General features: G+C 38.2%; 1 protein-coding gene across 1 annotated transcript in view; it reads left to right on the plus strand.

Moving 5' to 3' along the window:
• Positions 1 to 24,493, plus strand: part of hmcn1 (hemicentin 1) — a 170,964-nt gene that overhangs the window by 103,370 nt on the left and 43,101 nt on the right. The window contains exons 50-79 of the mRNA XM_038291733.1: positions 694 to 867; positions 941 to 1,054; positions 1,128 to 1,273; positions 1,360 to 1,510; positions 1,636 to 1,821; positions 1,903 to 2,016; positions 3,010 to 3,197; positions 5,408 to 5,504; positions 5,655 to 5,816; positions 5,902 to 6,015; positions 6,126 to 6,328; positions 7,888 to 7,969; positions 8,077 to 8,208; positions 8,654 to 8,803; positions 8,907 to 9,066; positions 9,433 to 9,557; positions 9,644 to 9,827; positions 13,600 to 13,697; positions 13,785 to 14,063; positions 14,164 to 14,360; positions 14,462 to 14,543; positions 16,021 to 16,157; positions 17,803 to 17,944; positions 18,026 to 18,170; positions 18,254 to 18,381; positions 18,476 to 18,632; positions 20,629 to 20,750; positions 20,885 to 21,049; positions 21,191 to 21,298; positions 21,697 to 21,834. Coding sequence (XP_038147661.1) covers positions 694 to 867; positions 941 to 1,054; positions 1,128 to 1,273; positions 1,360 to 1,510; positions 1,636 to 1,821; positions 1,903 to 2,016; positions 3,010 to 3,197; positions 5,408 to 5,504; positions 5,655 to 5,816; positions 5,902 to 6,015; positions 6,126 to 6,328; positions 7,888 to 7,969; positions 8,077 to 8,208; positions 8,654 to 8,803; positions 8,907 to 9,066; positions 9,433 to 9,557; positions 9,644 to 9,827; positions 13,600 to 13,697; positions 13,785 to 14,063; positions 14,164 to 14,360; positions 14,462 to 14,543; positions 16,021 to 16,157; positions 17,803 to 17,944; positions 18,026 to 18,170; positions 18,254 to 18,381; positions 18,476 to 18,632; positions 20,629 to 20,750; positions 20,885 to 21,049; positions 21,191 to 21,298; positions 21,697 to 21,834 — 4,380 coding nt within the window. The remainder of the gene's footprint in view (positions 1 to 693; positions 868 to 940; positions 1,055 to 1,127; positions 1,274 to 1,359; positions 1,511 to 1,635; positions 1,822 to 1,902; positions 2,017 to 3,009; positions 3,198 to 5,407; positions 5,505 to 5,654; positions 5,817 to 5,901; positions 6,016 to 6,125; positions 6,329 to 7,887; positions 7,970 to 8,076; positions 8,209 to 8,653; positions 8,804 to 8,906; positions 9,067 to 9,432; positions 9,558 to 9,643; positions 9,828 to 13,599; positions 13,698 to 13,784; positions 14,064 to 14,163; positions 14,361 to 14,461; positions 14,544 to 16,020; positions 16,158 to 17,802; positions 17,945 to 18,025; positions 18,171 to 18,253; positions 18,382 to 18,475; positions 18,633 to 20,628; positions 20,751 to 20,884; positions 21,050 to 21,190; positions 21,299 to 21,696; positions 21,835 to 24,493) is intronic.

The raw sequence follows: 24,493 nt of genomic DNA on the forward strand, positions 1-24,493 counted from the left end.
CAGGAGCACACTTCGTCTGTCATTGTCTCCGATTACGCCTCGATGGGACCGGCTTGTTGTTTTATTTTTATGCTGTTTGTATTTGATTTTATGCCAGTCGTATCATTTTACTTGATCTTATTTAACCCCCCCGGCCGGTCCGTGAAAATATTGTCTGACATATAGCGGTGCGTGGTGCAAAAGAGGTTGGGGATCGCTGGTTTAGAGGACACAAATGCAGAGGCAGAGAGGCTGAGGTGATTTCTTGTAGTTTTAATGCAAACACTAGTAGCAGAGGCAAAATCCAGACCAGACTAGAACCATGGAGACATCAGGGGAAAACACGCACAAGGAGTTAGGGAGAGACGAGGTGAGCAGAGAACAGCAACGACAAGGAACGAACAAGGAGTGACTGCAGAGGGAGAGTATATGTAGCTGACTGGGACAATGGCAGGGCTAAAGAGCTGACAAGGAGCAGGTGTGAGGAGACAACGAGGGAGCCAAGGGGAAAGGAACACACACAAGAGGGCAACAGAGGAACACCACAGAAAAACCTGAGAACTAACATAAATCTAGAAACTACAACAAAATAGGAATTAAACCAATAAAACTAGGAAACATGGAGCAAAGTAAAGGATAAACGAAACCAAAACCATGACAGAATCTATGTATTTTAACCCTATTGTCTGGTATTTTTGCCCTTCTCTTTGACAGTTTCTCCGACCATTGCTGGTTCAGGTCCTAACATTTCTGCAGAGGTAGTAACAGTGACCCTGAGCAGCCCCACCTCACTTCTTTGTGAGGTGCAGTCCTACCCCCCCGCTTTGATCACCTGGCTTAAAGATGGGGCTCCGTTTGAATCCGCTCGCAATATTCGAGTTCTTCCAGGTTTGTGCAGGATCTCAAAAATCCAGCTTAACATTTAAACATTGTGATATGTAATTTATCCTGCCTTTAACAGGCGGGCGAACACTGCAGATTCTTAATGCTAAGAAGGAGGATGCGGGCAGGTACACCTGCGTAGCTACTAATGAAGCTGGGGAGACTTTGAAGCACTATGAGGTCAAAGTGTATGGTAAGAGTCCTGCATAAATTTAACAACTCAATGATGACACAAGATTCATCCAACCCTTTTTCCCCCATTGAAGTTCCTCCACTGATTGATAAGAATGATATCCCCGGGGAGGGACGTACCCCTAAAGAAATAAAGATAAAAATGAACAGCACACTGACTCTGGAGTGTTTCGCTCAGGCGTTTCCTACTCCAGCACTGCAGTGGTACAAAGATGGACAGGTAGGAATGCAGAATACTGTCCTTATTTGCATCTGTAAGACATTTTTTTTCCTTTTAAACAATGAAGTGAAAGTATTTTTTTGTAGATCCTGTTGGTAGACAACCATGTTTCCATCATGGCCAATGGTCGCATTGTTCAGATCAAACACGCCCAAGTGTCGGACACTGGCCGCTATACCTGTATTGCCACCAACATAGCTGGAGAGGACGAGAAGGACTTTGATGTAAATATTCAAGGTGAACTGGTTGGACTGGTGCTCATTTTTGTGTTCATAAGGGTCAATGTAATAGAGATTTATTCATCAAATGATCCATTTTCTATCGTCAGAAATAAATACCAAAACTTAATTTTTTTTTTGTAGTTCCACCCAGTTTCAACAGAGCCGGTGCTTCACCAGTCCCAGGCTCTGGAGGGGATCTTCATGATGTGATACTGAGCAATCCGATCTCTCTGTACTGTGAGACAAATGCTGTGCCCCCTCCAACCCTTACGTGGTACAAAGATGGACACCTGCTTACCTCTAATGATAAAGTTTTAATTTTACCCGGTGGGTCTAATTGACAGTAAAAGAAGAAACAGGGGGAAAAAAATAACTTCTTCTTGTAAAGCTCCTGTTTTTGGTTCTCAGGTGGGAGAGTGTTACAAATCCCCAGGGTACAACTTAAAGACTCTGGCAGGTACACTTGTGTGGCCATCAATGATGCAGGAGAAGACTCTATCCAGTACAATGTTCGAGTCCTAGGTGAGGTTTTTCCTTTTTATGGGAGAAATCTATTTTATGAGGATAAATACATTTGAAGTCGGTATGATATATAACAACTAATAGAGGTTTTAAATAGTGATAGCAATTCATAACCTTTTAATTCAATTATGAATAAATACGGGAAACCCACATTTGTAAAATGTAAAGTGAGAAAGTGAGAACAAAACATAGAAAACTTCTGTGCTGTGTTAAATGAGGAAGTTATGTCCCTTTAAAAAAGGTTGTTGCGCCTTGGGGGCTTCCTCACGGAGCAAGTTATTTACTACTCTTAACTCAAACTGGGTAAAACCATATAAAAAAAGGACTATAAAACAGGAGTAAAAAAGTAAGAGTTTATTCCAGATCAGGTCGTTACAGGACAGAAAAAATGCTTGGAGCTTGCACAGCTGTGGGCTCAAAAAATCACGCCCGCGAGCGTCCGGCAAAGATTGAGCCCTGAACAAGGTCATCTTCTCCTTCTTATAGCTCATGAGTCTATGTGTTGCATCATGTGGATGCTTAGCTGTCCGTATCAGAAACTGACACGCCATCAATGCCCTGACCCATATGCAGCTTGTCTCTATGCCTCAGGGTTACAGATAGCTCTCCTCTATCAGTCCGGCTGCAAGATGTGCCCATATCCTGTTTTTTTTTTAAAGACACGAAGGCTGTCCTGATTAGATGACCTCCATACACACAGTGACATCCACAATGTGAAGGAAGGCCTTCTACTCTGTCTAATCTGGCTAACAGAATAACAATGCACATGATGTGTAAATAATAAACCTAACACTGTGATCAAGGGATTGTATGGGAGCTGAAATCTCCCACAGCTCACTGTTAGAGAAATCAAGCATAGAAGGACCCAAAGTTTATGTTTAAACCAATTAGTTTAAGGTTACTTTTCACATTTAGGCATGAATGACTTAGTATTTATGTGAAGTATTTCTAATGCTTAAATCTAATCTTTATGGTGTCTGACTTTACTTTTAGTACCTCCAAGCATTAGAGGTTCAGACAGGGACGCTCCCAGTGAAGTTATCGTCTTGGTCAACAAAACCGCCCAACTGGACTGTTACGTGGATGGAAACCCTACCCCCAACATCACGTGGTTTAAGGATGGTCAGCTGACGAGCTCAGAGGGACCACACAGTGTTTTGTTCAATGGACGAACCCTTCAGGTAACCTGGAAACCTGGTGGAGATTTTAGGCCACCTTAGGCAGACAATCTGTTGTTGTTTGTTCTGCTAAGATTTCACCATACAAAAACAAATTAATCTTAGTTCCACAATCTGAATGTTGTTAGTTTAAAGGTCTAGCTTAAAGTAGAACTTAATGACTTATTGGCACTTATGATGGTTAACTTAACTATTCTGTAATTGTTGATTTTTTTTTCTCATTCCATTGAATGAGCGGCGCAAGTGCATGATTTCACAGCAAATTTAAATAGTCCTGCACAAAAGGCATAAAACACTAACAAAAAACACACATGCAAAGACAAAAATGCTGCTGAGGAGAAAAGCTGCATTCACAGAACATAGAGAGCAGCAATGTGAACATGCCTTGTAAACACGACACCTGTTAGAAATATAGAAATGATGCTAAAGCACAAAACACACGCAAAGGAAAAAAGCTGCAAGAACCAAAAGAAGCTGCAAGTGAAGAAAGGCTGGAAAATAGCGTCGGATAAAGGATTTGCTCCAGAACACAATGGAGCAGAGATGGGAAGTAACGAAGTACAAATACTTCGTTACTGTACTCAAGTAGATTTTTCTGATGTTTTTACTTTACTACTTATTTTTATGGCGACTTTTTACTTCTACTCCTTGCATTTTTACACAAATATCTGTACTTTCTACTCCTTACATTTGAAAAAAATTGGCTCGTTACTTTAGTTTTGAATCATTTCAATGGAGTTACCGTTATTATTTTTCACGTCATTAATACCAAATTCAATCTAATTGGATGGGAATCTACGTTGCATTTGACGCATCACTACAAGATGAATCGACAGATTCGGCGGTATTCATTGGCGGCAAATCATTGCAGCTTGGTGGCGGTGGCGTTAGCATAGTAGCATGGACGACGAGATGATTGAAAATGAACACAACGGAGATCTAGTCCTATTGGCAGACATCCATTTAAAATGTAGGCAACGGCATGAAAACATTGGTTTCTACTTTTACTTTTATACTTTAAGTAAATTTACAAGCGTGTACTTTGTTACTTTTACTTGAGTAAAGAGGTTTAATCAGTACTTCCACTTTCACCAGAGTATTTTTTAACACAAGTATCTGTACTTTTACTCAAGTACGGAAAGTGAGTACTTTTGCCATCTCTGCAATGGAGACACACCTGTGAGCAGAACATACACTTTACTACGAATTCATGTCTAAAGGCAAGATCTGTTGCAAAAATATAAATGGGATATCCAGGTTACATTTGGTAAGAATAAATAAAAGGCAGGTTTTCCTTTTAATCTTTTTTTAACCTTCTCTCTGAAAACATCCCGTTTCTGTCTCTACTAAGGGTCTGATGATCGTATGCATGGTTTGGAGAAGCTCCAATGTATTAAGCTCGTTTGCTGCCTTTATTAACTTAGAGTTCACGTCATTTATGTGTTTGCAGCGGGTTTTGTTTTTGCAAGGCGTGTCAACTTTGCTGCTCTCTCAATTTTTTCTTGTAAAGTCAATGACTCTATGCATTCAGCTGGGTTTCCTAGATAGAAACCGTTCAACCAATCTCACTACATGACTCAGTTGAATTGTCTAGACATGAGAAGAATTTAACTGAAATATATTCCATTTGTCTGTGTTTTTGTTTGTTTATTTTGTTTGTTTGTATTGTTTATTGGTTGTATCTTTGTAGTTGCAGAGATTCTTTAATTTTCTGGTTGGTACGTGCACACTCCTTTGCTGACATTGTTTTTAATTGATATTCAACATAAAAAACCATTATGATTTTAACATATTTCATTTCATAACTGAGCCTTACTCTCATTTGCATGTTTTATTTGTCAGGTAATATAGGTAATAAAAACAACTTTTAATTGTTTTTTGTGTGGAGTCAGCATTTTGGATCTCTTTCTAAGAATTATAGGATGTTATATACTGTATCTCTAAATATTTTATGTTTGTTGAATATATATTCACGTCATTTGCAATTTCTTTTATTATTCTGCAAGCAAAATTGTCTTGTGTGCTTCCTGTTGAAGTATATTTTTAAACTGACTAAAACATGTTCATTCAATTATGGGAGATTGTTTATTATTGTTAAATTAGTTAATAAAAATTAATAACAGTTTTTCCCCCCATTTTGCTGTGAACCTAAAATTCCTGTTCTTCTGGTATTAAACTGATATTTGATCTTGATTTAGTTTTGCTCTCTTCAGGTTTTGAATGCTCAGGTTTCTGATACAGGACAGTACGTGTGTGTGGCGGAAAACGCTGCTGGAAGTGCAGAGAAACACTTTAATCTGAACGTTCACGGTGAGTTACTGGATAATCTTTTAAATTTCATTTTTATGTGCCTTTCAAATCAGATGTAGTTTTAATTTAAAGAATCTATGTTGACTGAGTCTGTTTTTTATGCCTTTAACCTTGTGTTAAGCATTGCATGTGTGTGTTTTGGCCACGCAGTACCTCCTACAATTGTTGGTGTGAATCCAGAGAATGTGACAGTGGTGGTGAACAACCTGGTGTCCCTCACCTGTGAAGCCAGTGGCTTCCCGCCTCCCACACTGAGCTGGCTTAATGACAAGGAGCCCATACAGGCTAAAAGCAATGCTCTCGTCATGCCAGGTACTGAAATAATTATTAGATGTATTTAAAAAGAAGAAAAATGATGCAAGATTCTGAACAGGTTTGTTTTCCTTTGCGTCTTCAGGAGGACGGACGTTACAGATCCTTAAAGCAAAGGTGTCTGATGCTGGAAAGTACAGCTGTGTGGCTATAAATACAGCAGGACAAGCTTACAAACACATCTATCTCACCGTCTACGGTCAGGCAACCACCAAACTTTTTTCTTCATGAGATTTCTCTCAATTCTTTCCAGTTTGTAGGTTTACTTTATATACTTCACATTGTTTTTCTTTTTCCTTGAATATTTAGTTCCTCCAAGTATCAGGGGAAGTATTGGAGACCTTCCTGTCGAGGTTAATATTGTGGTTGGAAAATCTGTAACCTTAGAGTGTGAGTCCAACGCCGTCCCCCCTCCTGTGATCACCTGGTATAAGAATGGCCGAATGGTGACAGAAACGTCAGATTTACAAATTCTGTCAGGGGGACAAATGCTTCAGATGAAACGCTCTGAGGTAACCGAAAACATGTTAGCTTCTTTCCGTTATAGAGTCATAGTAAACATCTCTACAGTTCCTTGCTGTAGTGTTTTCACCTGTTGAATTGTTCACTGTTTTGTTTTGTTACAACATTAAACTTTACTCGATGCAACAGACTTGCAAAAAGTAGTGAATATATGTGAAGTGGAAGGAAAAGGAAAAGATGTTTTAAAAAAAATACTTGAACCACCTTTTGTATATTTCGACCAGAATTTCTCCATTGTGGGACAATAAAAGGATTTTCTAATCTATTCTATACAGTGGGAAAATCTAGAGAAAATTCTGCCCATTTTCTTTGTAGGACATCTTTTGTCAATGAAGACATTAAGTCTGAAGAAATATAGTTTCAAATCTGCCTTAGACTCAATAGCATTCGCAGCTGGGCTGTTTGGTTGCAAAAATTAGTCTTAAAACATGAACACAGGTCTTGCAATCAGTGCTTTTCCTGATCTGAGTATTTCGGCACCTACAAAAAGATGACTAAATATATGGTACTTGGAATAAGATTATTATTACATATATGTTTTTTCCCCTATTTTAGGTGCAAAACTGTTATTTTATTGGCAGACCATTTTACTTACCATAAGTGCAAATAGACTTATTTCGAGAAAATCTTAATTTTAGTTCAGTTTTTGGAGTGTAGCCAGCAAATATCCATCCAATGTATTTCAACCGATATTCTTGGCTTTGTGGTCCTTTTAAATGGTGGACCTCAGCTCCGTTTTCTTTAATACTTTAGATTTTCATTCACCAACTGACATACTTTCCCGTAACTCCTGTCACCTGCATAAATTGTGCATTTACCCACATTTTAAGACTTTATTACATAAAAAATTTCCAATTACTTTTTTTATTGTTTTCAAATTTAATATTGTCCTCTTAAATAAAGTATACATGTTGCATAAGCTTATTTATATGAAATAGATAATCATAATTTTGTTGTATTTAGAATTAATACAGCATACTTACAATTAATAGTGAGTGTATTTATTTAAAAAAATACACTCATATTGCATAATAATCATGATTATGTGTATATATGTCTAAATATAGAGAAATTTCTTTGTTGCTTTTAAGTTTTGTTGCACTTGTTTCCACATTTAGATGAATAAATATCTATGAGAAGTCAAGAAATGGCTACAAATACTCTAATCCTGCTTCCTCTAACCTTTCTGTCTTAGCTATCTGCTGTTTTCTTCATGGTGTTTTTTGTTCTCTAATGATCTCCTGCAACCCTCTGAACCTTTCAGGAAACAGAACAAAATTGTACTAGCATTTAATTAGACACAGGTGGATTCTATATTAAGAAGAGCTGTGTACAGACCTTTCCAATTTCCAATGTTAATCTTGAAACCCAAGTATCCCATTTTTCACTTCACAATATTTTTATCTATCTATATATATATATATATAGATATATATACACAATGTTTGAGTTTAAAGGGCTTTAATACTTATTTAAAGGGTTATGTGTGAAGCCCCTGATAAATGTGGTGTTAAATTTGTAATATTTTGTGTCTGTTGTTTTTCTTCAGCTGTCTGATACAGGCCAGTATGTTTGCATGGCTTCAAATATTGCTGGACACGTGAACAAGAACTTCCACTTGAATATCCATGGTAGAGTCTTATATAATGCATATCTATGTTTAGATTTAAAATAACTGGCAAGTGTTTGAATGTGTTTTAGATTTACAGTAAGATAACAAATTATATTTTTTCTACAGTTCCTCCACGAATTGACGGCTCAGCAGAGGAGAGTATTGTGGAAACTATCAGTAACCCAGTTACTTTCACATGTGACGCTACTGGAATCCCTCCACCCAGTCTCACATGGCTTAAAAATGGACACCCTATAGGTACTGTGACTGTGTTGTTTAGGGATGCTCGTACAAATGGTCAACAACTGCAAATAAACAAAACTATTTAGAAATTATTTAAAGGTGAATATTGAAACAGAATTTTATACAGACTGAATTAGAAATTTATGTTCCACATTTAGTTACAGCATTTAATTAAACAGAAAAAATGTCACAGTGATAACAAATGTTCTACAAGTCTCAATTTAGACTAAAAGAAAATTGTGTTAAAAAACAAAACTAGACAATTATAATGGGTAGCAAATGGAGGGAGTGGAAATGCATGCACTTCACATGATCTCAAAGCTTGGCTGCTGAATGCACTGATAAATTGGCACATACTGTATCGCCTCATGCATATATAAGAAAAATATTGGGGAGCCGTTGTATCGGTCTATCTCTATGGACCGTAATCATGATGGTGGAAACTTCTTATTTCCCTCAGAGAACTCAGAATCCCTGGAGGTGAATATCTTCTCAGGAGGCAACAAATTACAGATAGCACGGCTGCAGCTCCCTGACAGTGGAACCTATACATGTGTGGCCTCTAATGTTGAGGGTAAAGCACAGAAGAGTTATCACCTCACCATACAAGGTATATTAACATCATTACTTGTTAAATAGATCGCTTTTTTGGATTGTATAACAAATGTATATCTGTCAGCTGTTTTTCAGCTAACCCAATAATGTCCTCTTAGTTCCACCCAGTATCTCTGGATCAGAAATGCCCAGCGAGATCGGAGTCCTGGTAAACCAAAGCATTGATCTGGTTTGTGAAGCTCAGGGAACCCCAACTCCAACAGTCCACTGGCTGAAAGATGGAGAAGCCATCAACAGTACAGCAAACAAAAGTCTCAGGTATTTAAATCTTAGCCTCTCTGACTGTTGAACTGTCATATAAGCAACAACCTCTCAGCCGATGGCCGCTCACACTGAGCCTGGTTCTGCTGGAGGTTTCTTCCTGTTAAAAGGGAGTTTTTCCTCTCAACTGTCGCCACAAGTATTCTTAGTGTGAGGGAATGCATTTGAGTCAATGAGTAGATGCAATCAACTAGTTTTCCTTAGATAGAAATCTTTGAATCAATTTGACTGGATTATCTTATTTGGAAGCTTTAAAAAAAAAAAAAAAGCATTTGAGATTCCTAATCTTGCTAGAAAAAACATTACATATTTCTGCCTGAAAGGTGTTAAAGATGTGGGACATTCTCTGTTTTTCACTTCTAGGGTTAGCCCTGATGGTAAAACTCTAATTGTGACCCAAGCAGACCCTGCTATCAGTGGGAAGTACACTTGTGTCGCCACCAATGCTGCTGGAGAGGAGGGCAGGATATTTAATCTGCATGTATATGGTGGGTATAATGTTTTATTTTAAGCTTGAAAATTTGTCTTCTCTGCTTTCTTTTTTCTATATCTAAGACAGCATGTCCCTTCACAGAGCGCCCAGCTATACTCAGCAGCAGTGATGCCGTTGAGATTCTGACCACGGTTCTGGACAGTTCTGTCAGTATTGAGTGTGTTGCTACTGGGTCGCCTCAACCACAGCTAAACTGGCTGAGAAATGGGCTGCCTCTCCCAGTCTCTTCCAACATAAGGCTCCTCTCTGCTGGACAAGTTCTCCGGTAGGTCAATGTTCAGCAAACATGAAGAAGTCAGTCGGGTTTATACGTTTCTTGTTGCTTTTTTTACCTATAAAATTGTCAAACACCTTTACAAAGACAACCTATACATTTTAATCAATTAATCTAATATCTTTGCACAACCAGACAGAAAACTGTTCTAATCTCATACTCCTCGCCTCTGTCTTAATCTGGGACTGGGTCACAGGGACAGCAGGCTCATGCAGATACTCCCAGACTTCCCTCTCCATAGAAAACTCCTCCAGCTCTTCTGGAAGATGCCTGAGGCGCTCCCAGAGCACCCCCTTCCAGACCAGCTGATAGACATGGTTCCTCCATGGTGTCCTGGGTCGTCCCCTGGGCCTCCTCCCACTGGGATCTATCTCGGTTGTGTTTTGGTCATGATTCTGAATTCATGACCATACACTCACCGGCCACTTTATTAGGTACCCCATGCTAGTAACAGGTTGGACCCTGTTTTGCCTTCAGAACTGCCTCAATTCTTGGTGGCATAGATTCAACAAGGTGCTGGAAGCATTCCTCAGGGAGTTTGGTCCATATTGACATGATGGCATCACACAGTTGCCGCAGATTTGTCGGCTGCACATCCATGATGCGAATCTCCCGTTCCACCACATCCCAAAGATGCTCTATTGGATTGAGATCTGGTGACTGTGGAGGCCATTTGAGTACAGTGAACTCATTGTCATGTTCAAGAAACCAGTTTGAGATGATTCCAGCTTTATGACATGGCGCATTATCCTGCTGAAAGTAGCCATCAGAAGTTGGGTACATTGTGGTCATAAAGGGATGGACATGGTCAGCAACAATACTCAGGTAGGTTGTGGCGTTGCAACAATGCTCAATTGGTACCAAGGGGCCCAAAGAGTGCCAAGAAAATATTCCCCACACCATGACACCACCACCACCAGCCTGAACCGTTGATACAAGGCAGGATGGATCCATGCTTTCATGTTGTAGACACCAAATTCTGACCCTACCATCCGAATGTCGCAGCAGAAATCGAGACTCATCAGACCAGGCAACGCTTTTCCAATCTTCTATTGTCCAATTTCGATGAGTTTGTGCAAATTGTAGCCTCACTTTCCTGTTCTTAGCTGAAAGGAGTGGGACCCGGTGTGGTCTTCTGCTGCTGTAGCCCATCTGCCTCAAAGTTCGACGTACTGTGCGTTCAGAGATGCTCTTCTGCCCACCTTGGTTGTAACGGGTGGTTATTTGAGTCACTGTTGCCCTTCTATCAGCTCGAACCAGTCTGGCCTTTCTCCTCTGACCTCTGGCATCAACAAGGCATTTCCGCACATAGAACTGCCGCTCACTGGATGTTTTTTTTTTTCCGGACCATTCTCTGTAAACCCTAGAGATGGTTGTGCGTGAAAATCCCAGTAGATCAGCAGTTTCTGAAATACTCAGACCAGCCCTTCTGGCACCAACAATCATGCCACGTTCAAAGTCACTCAAATCACCTTTCTTCCCCATACTGATGCTCGGTTTGAACTGCAGGAGATTGTCTTGACCATGTCTACATGCCTAAATGCACTGAGTTGCCGCCATGTGATTGGCTGCTTAGAAATTAAGTGTTAACGAGCCGTTGGACAGTTGTACCTAATAAAGTGGCCGGTGAGTGTAGGTGAGGGTAGGAATGTAGAAAAGCTTTGCAATATGGAAAACATGGAAAACTTTGCCATATTGTTTAGCGCTCTCTTTAGCACAACAGACCAGTGCAGCGTCCGCATTATAGCAGCAGCCGCTCCGATCCGTCTATCGACACCAACGGAACACCAAGATGACATTCAACGTCTCCAGATTAAGTCTAAGTGCCACTGACTGCCGCCCAATGCTCTTCGCACTGGACACCAGACACTCGCCAACTAACCCCAACCCCAGGCCTGGCTCCTGGGTGGGGTTGCAGCTCTGCCGTACCGGGCAACGTCATGTGCCTCGATTTTTTTTTTCTGACGTCATGGGTGATTTGTGAGCCTCTCTTTGTTTGACCTTTCACCAAGACACTGTTTGCCTTAGATGACCCTACCAGGAACATTTAAGCCCCTGACATCATAGCCTCTGGGAATCATCCAGGCACTGAAACCAGCACGATAAGGTGGCGGCTCGAGGAGGGGAACCTCACAGAAATCATTTCTGATTTCACTGAGCATCTCTGAACTTAGAGTTTTAGGTCTTATCATTAACTTCAGGTTTAAATTGAGGTCCGGGCTTTGACTTGGTCATTTAAAAAAAATAATGTGCTTTTATTCACTCAATTTCTTTGTGTTAATGTCCTTTTCAAGGAAAAAACCTTTTTACAGTCACTGATCTTACTTAGGTTTTCTTGCATTTTTGCCTTATTTAGCTAAAACAACATTTCCAATTTTTAAATATATCATACTCAAAATCAAATCCACCATCATGTTTCTCCATGAATTCATTCAACCAGAGAGAATAAAGTATTTTAGTTGTGTTCCTCTACCTAAGCAGCAGCACTTCACAGTTTTCTCCAAACCCATTTTTCAATTTCAGCTAATCAATTGCAGATTGGTCCATTAGAAATTCAGAGCTTTGTTTATTATTAGTAGTTGTAAACCAGGTGTGCTTTAATTTCTCCCCTGAAATTGTACAATTTTTTAGTCAAACTAACTTTAAGGATTTTCACAAAACAGCAGAATTTATATTGAGTCTTGAAGATTTTATTTGAATTAACAGAATATTTTCTGATAGAAAATTTTTATCTTTCCATTGAAGTGAAATGTTTTGTTTTTTTATGGAAGTAAATCTGTGTCGCTGGGATTTGAATAAAAAATGCCACTGAAATTTAAATTTTGTATGTTTGTACTTACTGTTTCAGAACACATTTTTGACCTAAAAAAATCATTGCCATTATTTCTACACACTTGAAATTTCATTTTTTATTTTCTCTTCAGGCTAAAAATTCACATTACTATTTCAAAGTGATTACATTTTCAATACTTATTTTTCAGTTTAATTTTTCAGTGTTAAAAAAAATCTGTATATAAAAAAATTCAACAATTTAAATTTCAGTAGCATTTTTAATTCAAATCCCAGTGACAGATTTACTTCCATAGATTTTGTTGTTTGTTTAAAGCAACTTCATTTTTGATTGAAAGATAAAGACACAAACGTCCTACCCATTATATGGTCCAATCAAAAAACAATGTTAACCCAATTAAAGAAGTTGCTTTAAACAGAAAAAAAAACTTGGCTTCTATCAAATAAAACAAATTCAATCAAAGAAAAGCAAGGCAAGGCAAATTTATTTGTATAGCACAAACAGTACAAAGACAATGCAAAGTGCTTTACATGAAGCCAGTGCTTACAATTTTACAAGCAGTGTTCAAATGTATTTTTCTGAGTCTTAATTATATTTTTGCATTCAAATATTTGTTTTTCTTTGATTGAAAACTTTTGATTTCATTGAGGTAAAGGTGTTTTTCATTGAAAATATATTTTTTGATTGACACAAATCTACCTTTATACCCTTTACTTACTTATAACCTGAGTATTGAAGGTTGCACTGCTTGTTTCTGTTCTAACTATGTTGTGTTACTTTTTGTTTTGTTATCACATAAAAACTCAGTTTCACAAAATTCTACCTTTAGAGTCCATTTAAATTACTGTAAACATTTCTGAACTAGTTAATAAAAGTGTTTATGATCCGATTAATATTGTTTAATCACCATAGGTTTTGATTCCGACACACATGGATATGTACGATCGAGCATTTTGCCCTTTTGTGTAACAGGATTACCCGAGTCCAGGTGTCTGATGGTGGAAGCTATACATGTGTGGCATCTAACCGAGCAGGAGTCGACAACAGACAGTATAAATTGCAGGTTCACGGTGAGTGTTTGTGTTCATAGATTTAGGAGTTTTTAAAGAAGAAAAGAGCAGCTGGAGGTTAATGAGTTTCTAAAATCCCATCTTTAGTTCCTCCGGGTTTGGAAGGAGCAGGAACCATAGAGGACGTGACTGTAATTAAAGGAAGTGTGGCGTCTTTGGCGTGTATCGCTGATGGCAGCCCAACTCCTGCCATTTCCTGGCTCAGAGATGGAGTGATTTTACCAGCTGACCACGGCCTCAGTCTCCTCAGACTGAACACAACCTTACAGCTCAACAGTGTCCAAGTTAATCACACCGGACGCTACAGCTGCTTGGCTAATAACAACGCTGGTCAAGCAAGCCGCCACTTTAACCTGAAGGTTCTGGGTAAGTAAAAAAAAATAATTGCCGTATTGTTTATAGTTTCCTGGTTTCTTTCTACTTTCAGCTTTTGTTTTATTTTCCCTTTGCTCACTGTCTTCTTCAGACCCTCCACACATCAGGAGCTCTGATCAACCAGTAGAAGTTTCTGTAGTGGTTAATAATGTCCTGGAGCTACTCTGTGAGGCCACAGGCATCCCAACTCCCACCCTGACCTGGCTGAAGGACGAACGGCCGCTCCCACGGACAGAAAGTCTGCGTCTCCTCCGTGGAGGAGAGATACTCCGTGTGACCTCAGCACAGGTTGGTCTCAGCAAATTTAAACCGGTAAATCTTTCATCTTTTTGTCAGAGCATAAAAATGGTATCATTCATTAACATTATACTTTTTCCTTATCTTTACAGCTGGAGGACACTGGCAGATACAGCTGCTTAGCCAGTAGCCCAGCAGGAGACGATGACAAGGAGTTTTTGGTTCGAGTTCACAGTGAGTGACATGAGGTCTAAGGTCTTTTAGTTTTCAAGAATGTTAGAAATCTGAGACAAAAGCCACATAATTAAGATAATAACTGGTTAAAAACAACACTGATTTGATTCCAAAATGTTTGAAATCAATCAAACTATGAAGATTCCTTCTGGATATCATCACGTTGGCAGGTGTTTGTTGTCAGCAGCAAATTGCTACAGTAGTGGTAGTTGAAAAATGTGTTTAAGGATTGTACGATCTATGAAGCTTGATGTGGATTCTGTATTAGTATTAATTTTTTAAAACAGTTATTCAGCATTTTTTTACTTTATAAAGTTATATGGTTGAAACCGATAATGAAGCCAAAAAATATAAAAACAGGTGGGAAGTTCTCAAATGTTTGTTTTTGAAAAATGTAATTTGTGGACGAAGGAATTCATTCAAGGTGGATGAATGAATGTGAATGAGTGTTAGGGGGTGGGGGGTGGGGGGGCTTTTGGGTCGGTATATTATCTTTGTGAATGTATCCTGTGCTGTCATTTATGTTTATTTAATAATCATTTTTAAAAAAGAGAAGAAAAAAAAGTGCTACAGTAGCATTAGTCCTTCTAGTTAGAAGAAAAAGAGCAGCGAGGATGAGGAGGGTCCATCTACAGAACCCTAAGGTCCAGAGAGCAGATTGAGGAGTTCCAGCTTGTGACCTCTGTTTCCATAGCAACAGAAATAACAGATTTCAGGGATGAAACCCAAACTGTATTATCTTTTTCCTTAAAGATGTTTCTTACTAGATCGGCCAGTTTCTGTTAACCACACGTGTATGTATTTGTAGGGATGCTTTTATTGTGAATAGAAAATAATAGATGTGTTTCAATGGCAAGTAAGATATGAAAGTATGTTTAATAAAAACAGATTAAAATACTTGTTTTTATTTAGCAGAACATCAAAAATGTATAAATAAAATGCTCAGTGTCATGCGAACACTTATCTCACAACTTAGTTAACTTTGATAAACCTGAATGTATTCTCCAAACATTGATATTTTTACTTTAACATCTTAGCTGAAAATAGGATTAATTCATACAGCTAAATCAGAGAAAGCTGCCTTTTAGTTTGGGGTTTTTACATTCTAATTTTATTTAATATTTTACAGACTGAAAAGTTTTTTTTTTAATTTCAAGTCTCGATTTACATTTAATTACATTGAGAATGTTGTGGTTATTACTTAACGTTAGATAACATATAGGTTCGTATCGTATCGTTAACTTATGCCTGAATGAGATCTAGATTTAGAATCAATGTGTTCAGTACCCCCAACCTTGATCAATAAATGTATGTTATCTATCAAAAGAATAAAGATTAAAAAGTACTATATATTTAATAGATTGTTTTTCTTATTTTATTTTTTATGAAACTCTTAATATCAATATTTAAAGAATTATTCTGTTTTTTTTATTTTTTTATTTAAATCTCTACGTTTTTCTGGTGTTATTTCTCTCAGTTCCTCCTAACATTTCTGGTGAAAGTGCACCTCAGCATCTGTCAGTGCTGCAGAACGGCCAGGTGACTTTGGAATGCAAGTCAGAGGCTGTTCCACCTCCAACTCTCACCTGGCTGAAAGATGGCACACCATTACAGGTCAGTTTCTAAAAGCATTACTTGAGCAATAAAATAGAATAGAATAGAATAGAATAGAATAGAAAAGCATAGCATAGAATAGCATAGCATAGCAGAATAGAATAGCATAGCAGAATAGAATAGCATAGCAGAATAGAATAGCATAGCATGGCATAGCAAAGCGGAATAGAATACAATAGAATAGAATGGCATAGCAGAATAGAATACAATAGAATAGAATAGCAAAGCAGAATAAAATAGAATAGCATAGCAGAATAGAATAGCATAGCAGAATAGAATAGCATAGCAAAGCGGAATAGAATAGCATAGCAGAATAGAATAGCAAAGCAGAATAGAATAGCATAGCAGAATAGAATAGCATAGCAGAATAGAATAGAATAGAATAGAATAGCAAAGCAGAATAGAATAGAATAGCAAAGCAGAATAGAATAGCATAGCAGAATAGAATAGCATAGCATGGCATAGCAAAGCGGAATAGAATACAATAGAATAGAATGGCATAGCAGAATAGAATACAATAGAATAGAATAGCAAAGCAGAATAAAATAGAATAGCATAGCAGAATAGAATAGCATAGCATAGCAGAATAGAATAGCATAGCATAGCAAAGCGGAATAGAATAGCATAGCAGAATAGAATAGCAAAGCAGAATAGAATAGCATAGCAGAATAGAATAGCATAGCAGAATAGAATAGAATAGAATAGAATAGCATAGCAGAATAGAATAGCATAGCAGAATAGAATAGAATAGCAAAGCAGAATAGAATAGCAAAGCAGAATAGAATAGCATAGCAGAATAGAATAGCGTAGCAGAATAGAATAGCAAAGCAGAATAGCATAGCATAGCGGAATAGAATAGAATAGAATAGAATAGAATAGAAAAGCATAGCAGAATTGAATACAATAGAATAGAATAGAATAGCAAAGCAGAATAGAATAGAATAGCATAGCAGAATAGAATAGCATAGCAGAATAGAATAGCAAAGCAGAATAGAATAGCATAGCAAAGCGGAATAGAATAGCATAGCAGAATAGAATAGAATAGAATAGCAAAGCAGAATAGAATAGAATAGCATAGCAGAATAGAATAGCATAGCATAGCAGAATAGAATAGCATAGCAAAGCGGAATAGAATAGCATAGCAAAGCGGAATAGAATAGCATAGCAGAATAGAATAGAATAGAAAAGCAGAATAGAATAAAATAGAATAGCATAGCAGAATAGAATAGAATAGCATAGCATAGCAGAATAGCATAGCATAGCAGAATAGCATAATATAGCAGAATAGAATAGCATAGCATAGCGGAATAGAATAGCAAAGCAGAATAGAATAGAATAGCATCGCATAATAGAATAGAATAGTATAGCATTGCATAATAGAATAGAATAGAATAGCATTGCATAATAGACTAGAATAGAATAGCATCGCATAACAGAAAAGAAAAACTTTTGTTGGTATCTTACAAAGAAAAAACTTTTATCAATAGTAAGTGATATGCAAGTGGAAATAATATTGATGCAAAAGAACTGGTAATACTAATAAAATAGAAATTATTTACTTGTGTCAAATAAATTCAAATAAAAGAGATACAATTATTTTAAAATCAACTATGACTCACACTTTTCTATGTTTGTGCCTGTGTAGATCTCACCACGACTGCGGATTCTGTCTGGTGGACGCTATTTACAGATCAACATGGCGGTGCTCTCTGACGCGGCTCAGTATACCTGTGTGGCAAGAAACATCGCTGGAAAGACCACTCGACTGTTTAATCTAACTGTCAATGGTGAATAGAAAAACTTAAAACATTAAGAAATAACAAAACATTCCATGATAGGTTTGTTAATAGGAATATCTGTCCAATCAGTGCCTCCAACTATCAAGGATGGATCTCAGATGGTGTCAGCACACGTCAGCAAGCCAGTGGCTCTCGAATGTGAAGTCAGCGGAGTCCCGCCGCCTCGAGTCACATGGAGGAAAAATGGAGCAATAATAGCAGAAAACAATCCGAGGTAAAACCTGTTATTGTTGTTTTGTACTCATTCTAAACTTTGTTGCTCTGAATGTCATGACTAATTTCAATATATTTCTGCAGATATACATTTTCAGAGGAAGGATCTTTACACATCCACTCGGCTCAGGTGACGGACACAGGACGCTACCTGTGCATGGCTACAAATCAAGCTGGTACTCAGCGCAAGAGGTTGGATCTTCAGGTTTATGGTAGGTGGTAGATATATGTTTAGACTGGCCATTGCTTAACACAGCTGTAGTTACGATGTTACTCCAGTCCTTCTTTTATTTTTTTATCTCGTAGTTCCACCTTCGATCGCAAAAAGTCGCACCAATGTGACAGTAATGGTCAACATGCAGACCACCTTACCCTGTGAGGTCAGTGGCATTCCCAAACCTTCTGTCAGCTGGCACAAGAATGGTCGAACCCTCAGCACAGACCAGAATCAGAGCATGTACAGGTGTGTTTATTGTTACTCAAATTTCCCATTTATGAAGTCTAAATCTTATTTTCTATTTCAAATGTAATTCTTTCCTATGGGGATGCATGATATTATCAGCATATTCTCAATATTGGTTGATATTAGCTTTAAAACCAGCCATTCCAACATATAAGTTGTTTTCCTTATGATATAAAAGGGGCATTTTGTGATAAACATGTGAGGATTATTCCTGCTGTCATGATGTTACAAAGTTCAGATCCAAATGCAGAAAACCGAACAGAGAGAACAGGGAAAAGGTTTAACGGGTTTTATTGAAGAAGTTAATCAGAGTGAGAAATGTTGCTCTGAACACAGCTCAACTGGAACTGTAAAATGAGGGGAAGACACAGCGGTAAGTTCAGGCTCAGTGGGGAATTTGACTCGTGAACTTGGAGAAGAGGATTTTGTTGCCGACTCACATTTCGAGAGAAGTTGTTGAATCCTTGACTCCTGTCGGTGTGCTGTAGTTCCAGTGTTTGTCTGATTCGGTGGAGGGCAGAACAGGTTTTACCCAGAATGCGGTTGATAGTTGGTTAACGGAGAAACTGGCTGCCACTCAGATTTCCTGCGGTACTTGAACGGGTCGTAGTGGAGAATAATCCCTTTCTCAGTGTGAAGCTCAAACGATCTTTTGGGGAAAGTGGATCCAAACCTCCTGTTTGAACCCCAGCTCAGTTTGAAGCTCAGTTGATCCTTCCAGGGAGTGAAGGTCCGAGAGATCCAGTTTGCAGGATGACTTCCTGTTGAGAGGCAAAGACAAAAACAAAGTTAAACACAGGTTGACAAAAAGCTCAGCTTGACTCAGCAAACTCAGCTTAGCTAGAGTACCCTAAACTGGCAAACACTCTGGCATCGAAGTAGTGGCAGTCAGCAGCTTAAGAAGACTCCGTTTAACGAGGAAACCATCAGTAGGTGTGTGAGGAGGCGGACCAGAACCAGGCGCCTCCTGGTGGATGAAGGGAGACAAACACCGAAACACAAACACATAAACAGGAGTCCGACACCTGCAGCGTTAACGGGTCACATGTACATGCACCCTGCTGATACATGAGTCAGAGGAGAGTTGCTGAAGTATAAATGAGGTGTTGTGGATTTTTTTTGAAAGTTTCACAGTGTAATTTGCAATGACTGCAAAGGATTGGAGGGAAAAAAAGTGCATAAATGGTTATAGGGAGAAAAAAATATTCTATCCGTATCTGTTATTGGGCAGTTTATGTAAAATAGTTGTAAAATCTGCATATCAGACATTGGCTTAAATTCCAATGGAGTGCATATCTACCATTGTTATTGCTTATGGAGTAAAGTTTTGAGGGGATTTTTAGTTTTAGGACACATGGTTAAATTAAAGGTTGTTTCTGTGAAGGGAACTTCTCCATGGAGATGTGTTCCACTCTTTAGAAGAGAAACAATCTATAACGAGAAACCGCACAGCTATAAATTACAGAGAATCTCTCTTCTCTGAGATCATCAGCAAACACATTAACATGAACTCATCTGCCCCAGTCAGCAGGTTAATAAACCCTCATCTAACTGTAGCATGTAAACTCCACTCTACCAGAAATGTGTAATAAATCCCAGAAAACTGTAAAAACACCAAAGTCCTCAGTTGCTCTAAATTCATATTAAAACACACTTTTTTTTAGACTGGCCTTTGACTGTGCCATCTAAACATTAATAGTTAAGTTTCCTGTATATATTATGTTCCATTTTCTAAGTCAGTTTGTCTTTTGTTATTTTGAATTAATCATCATTTTATCTTTTTTAAATACATAATCCACTTATTTTAATGGCCTTATTTTAGTCTCTATAACTATATGTGTTGCTTCTATGCAGTGTGCTTTTCTTTTTCTCATGTACAGCCCTTTAAATCGTCTTGGCACTGAAACGTGCAATATATAAAAAAAAAACTTAAGTTCCTTTTAAACAAGTAAAACTTCTTTTCTTAAAATCATTTATCTCTGTTGATATTTTTCAGATTACTCTCATCGGGCTCCTTGGTGATTATGGCTCCAACAGTAGAGGACACCGCAGAGTATAAATGTGTGGCCTTTAATGAAGCAGGAGAGGAATTCCGATCCATTACTCTTTCTGTTAATGGTGAGAAAAACGGTTATTTACAGATCATGAATCTTGTCATTAGTTAGACTGACTTTGTTTTGCAATGAATCAAAAGACATTAAAGGTATTTTCTCTCCAAAATATAATATTTTTTACTGTATCTGTTGCTCTAGTTCCACCATCTATAGCAGATGAACCTACAGATCTAGTTGCTACCAGACTGTCCCCAGTGGTCATCGCTTGTACTGCAACCGGAGTGCCAGAACCTGCGATCCACTGGACCAAAGACGGCATGAAGCTACAAGATAAGGGGGAAGGATACAGCATTTTGCCAACAGGTCAAATCTTTATTTATGAAAACATTATTATCAATTTGAGTCTTTCTTAAATGACATTCCTCTAAATAATGTCATTTTAAAGCATAAATATGTTTTTTATGTTGATTTCTCTGCAATTTCTGTACGTTTATCTTTACTCAGGTCATGTAGAAATTCCTTCTGCTCAGCTCAGTCACGCTGGACGCTACACCTGCACGGCTAAAAATATTGCAGGCTCCACTCATCGACATGTGCAGCTTACTGTGCAGGGTAAAAATATGCAGACCATAACAAGCTATAACTTAATAAATTCTTTCAAGATTATTTTAAAGACATCAAAATAGAGCATATATATATTTCTTAGCAAGAAATATTAACATGATGCATTTGTTTGCTACATTTTCAAGTATGATAAGACTCTTACTTGAAATCTGGTTTATAAGCAATTAGCAAATATTTCACAATTATCTTATTTCTTAAAGTGTGTAAACATGTCAGATTTTTGTATAGGTGTTTTACTTTAAAGCTAGTATTCTGAAGCTGGAAACAAAACGATAATAATTACAACCCTTATGGCAACTTTAAAATCAAAAACTGTTTTTTAACTTAAGGTATTATAGCTGATGAACAGCACTATTATTCTTCTTTCTATATGTTCATCTCCTTAGAACTCCCAGTGATCCAGTTCAATCCCTCCACACTGGATGTGATATACAACACCCCCGTTACTTTGCCCTGCAGAGCCACAGGCTCACCCAGACCCACCATTACCTGGCAAAAGGAGGGCATCAACATTCCCACCTCTGGTAAACACTCAGTCAACCGTACTGCTACCTCCAGACCCTTTTTCCAGCTTGTCTCTGATCTTTTTTTCAGTTCTATTGAAAAAAATATTCAGAACAGCATGATTCTGTTAGAGTCCCTTCAGGTTTCACCTTGGGGATGTACAGTAGTGCTCATGGAGACGCGTGGCTTTATTTCTTCTTTAGACTGTGTCATGCTTAAAAAGGAAAGTCACAGTGTGTTTTTAAAGCATTAATCTGTTTAAGACAAACAACAAAACTCACAAACTTGGTAGAGAAAATAACAGGGGCTGTAGTTTATGTAGACAGAGGAAATACAGGTGCTGGTCATAAAATTAGAATATCATGAAAAAGTAGATTGATTTCAGTAATTCCATTTAAAAAGTGAAACTTGTATATTATATTCATACATTACATACAAACTCATATATTTCAGATGTTTATTTTGTTTAATTTTGATGATTACAAATGACAACAAATGAAAATCTCAAATTCATCATATCAGAAAATTAGAATATTACTGAAGACCAATAAAAACAAAGGATTTATAGAAATGTTGGCCAACTGAAAAGTATGAACATGAAAAGTATGAGCATGTACAGCACTCAGTATTTAGTTGGGCCTCCTTTGGCCTGTATTACTGCAGCAATGCGGCGTGGCATGGAGTCGATCAGTCTGTGGCACTGCTCAGGTGTTATGATAGCCCAGGTTGCTCTAATAGTGGCTTTTAGCTCTTCTGAATTGTTGGGTCTGGTGTATTGCATCTTCTTCTTCACAATACCCCATAGATTTTCTATGGGGTTAAGGTCAGGAGAGTTTGCTGGCCAATTAAGAACAGGGATACCATGGTCCTTCAACCAGGTACTGGTAGCTTTGGCACTGTGTGCAGGTGCCAAGTCCTGTTGGAAAATGAAATCTGCATCTCCAAAAAGTTGGTCAGCTGCAGGAAGCATGAAGTGCTCTAAAACTTCCTGGTATGTGGCTGCGTTGACCCTGGACCTCAGAAAACACAATGGACCAACACCAGCAGATGACATGGCACCCCAAACCATCACTGACTGTGGAAACTTTACACTGAACTTCAAGCAACGTGGATGAAGTGCCTCTCTTCTTTTCCTCCAGACTCTGGGACCTTGATTTCCAAAGGAAATGCAAAATTTACTTTCATCAGAGAACATGACTTTGGACCACTCACCAGCAGTCCAGTCCTGTTTCTCTTTAGCCCAGGCAAGACGCTTCTGACGCTGTCTGTGGTTCAAGAGTGGCTTGACACAAGGAATGCGACAGCAGAAACCCATGTCTTTCATACGTCTGTGTGTGGTGGTTCTTGAAGCACTCACTCCAGCTGCAGTCCACTCTTTGTGAATCTCCCCCACATTTTTGAATGGGTTTTGTTTCACAATCCTCTCCAGGGTGCGGTTATCTCTCTTGCTTGTACACTTTTTTCGACCACATCTTTTCCTTCCCTTCGCCTCTCTATTAATGTGCTTGGACACTGAGCTCTGTGAACAGCCAGCCTCTTTAGCGATGACCTTTTGTGTCTTGCCCTCCTTGTGCAAGGTGTCGATGGTCGTCTTTTGGACAACTGTCAAGTCAGCAGTCTTCCCCATGATTGTGTAGCCTATAGAACTAGACTGAAAGACCATTTAAAGGCTTTTGCAGGAGGTTTGAGTTAATTAGCTGATTAGAGTGTGGCACCAGGGGCCATCAATTTTGAACCTTTTCACAATATTCTAATTTTCTGATATGATGAATTTGAGATTTTCATTTGTTGTCATTTGTAATCATCAAAATTAAACAAAATAAACATCTGAAATATATGAGTTTGTATGTAATGTATGAATATAATATACAAGTTTCACTTTTTAAATGGAATTACTGAAATCAATCTACTTTTTCATGATATTCTAATTTTATGACCAGCACCTGTATATTTTGGTCTGATCTAACAAAAAAGTGCAAAATGTCCACGTTTCCTTGGCTTCCCATATGCATGCTTTCCTTTCTTTCTCTTTTTTTTGACGTTCTTGTTGAGGTTATTTGATTGTACAACTAATAATTGGTCAATCAGCTGTTACCTCCTTCTGAGCTGCGGGTTTCTACAGCTTCCCATAGTCCCCTTTGGTCACTTAGAGCAGGGGTCTTTAACGTTTTCCAGGCCAAGGACCCCCAAACTGATGGCGAGATGGAGTGGGGACCCCCTAATTACATATATTGTATGAAATTGTGTTATATCAAAGTGGTCCTATAGTCACTCTATTAAAGATGGAGTAATTTCATCCTGGGATTATTAAAGTATGTCTGATTTTGATTCCTGGTTGATGGGACAGGTGTTGTGAATGAGACAGTGTCCAGCTTGAAAGAGCTCCTGTGTGTCGCTGAATGTTTGCATTGATGACTGAAAGACATCTTCTGCCTCCATTTATCCGTTTACTACAGTGTGTTGAATTCATGTTAATGTGTATTTAAAGAAATTTCAATTAGTGGAAAAAATTGCAGGGGGGAATGTAAAAAAAAAGACTAATCAACCAAAAGTTTCACGACGCTCATGCAGTACCTCCATGGACCCCGTGGGGGTCGCGGACCCCCTGTTGAAGACCTCTGACTTAGAGTCTTCTTTCTTTGGTCGGTCTCAAACATTTGTGCATTTGTGAAACATTTT

This window comes from Cyprinodon tularosa, unplaced genomic scaffold, assembly GCF_016077235.1.
Source record: "Cyprinodon tularosa strain WSP-4 unplaced genomic scaffold, ASM1607723v1 ctg30, whole genome shotgun sequence".
Lineage (NCBI taxonomy): Eukaryota > Metazoa > Chordata > Actinopteri > Cyprinodontiformes > Cyprinodontidae > Cyprinodon > Cyprinodon tularosa.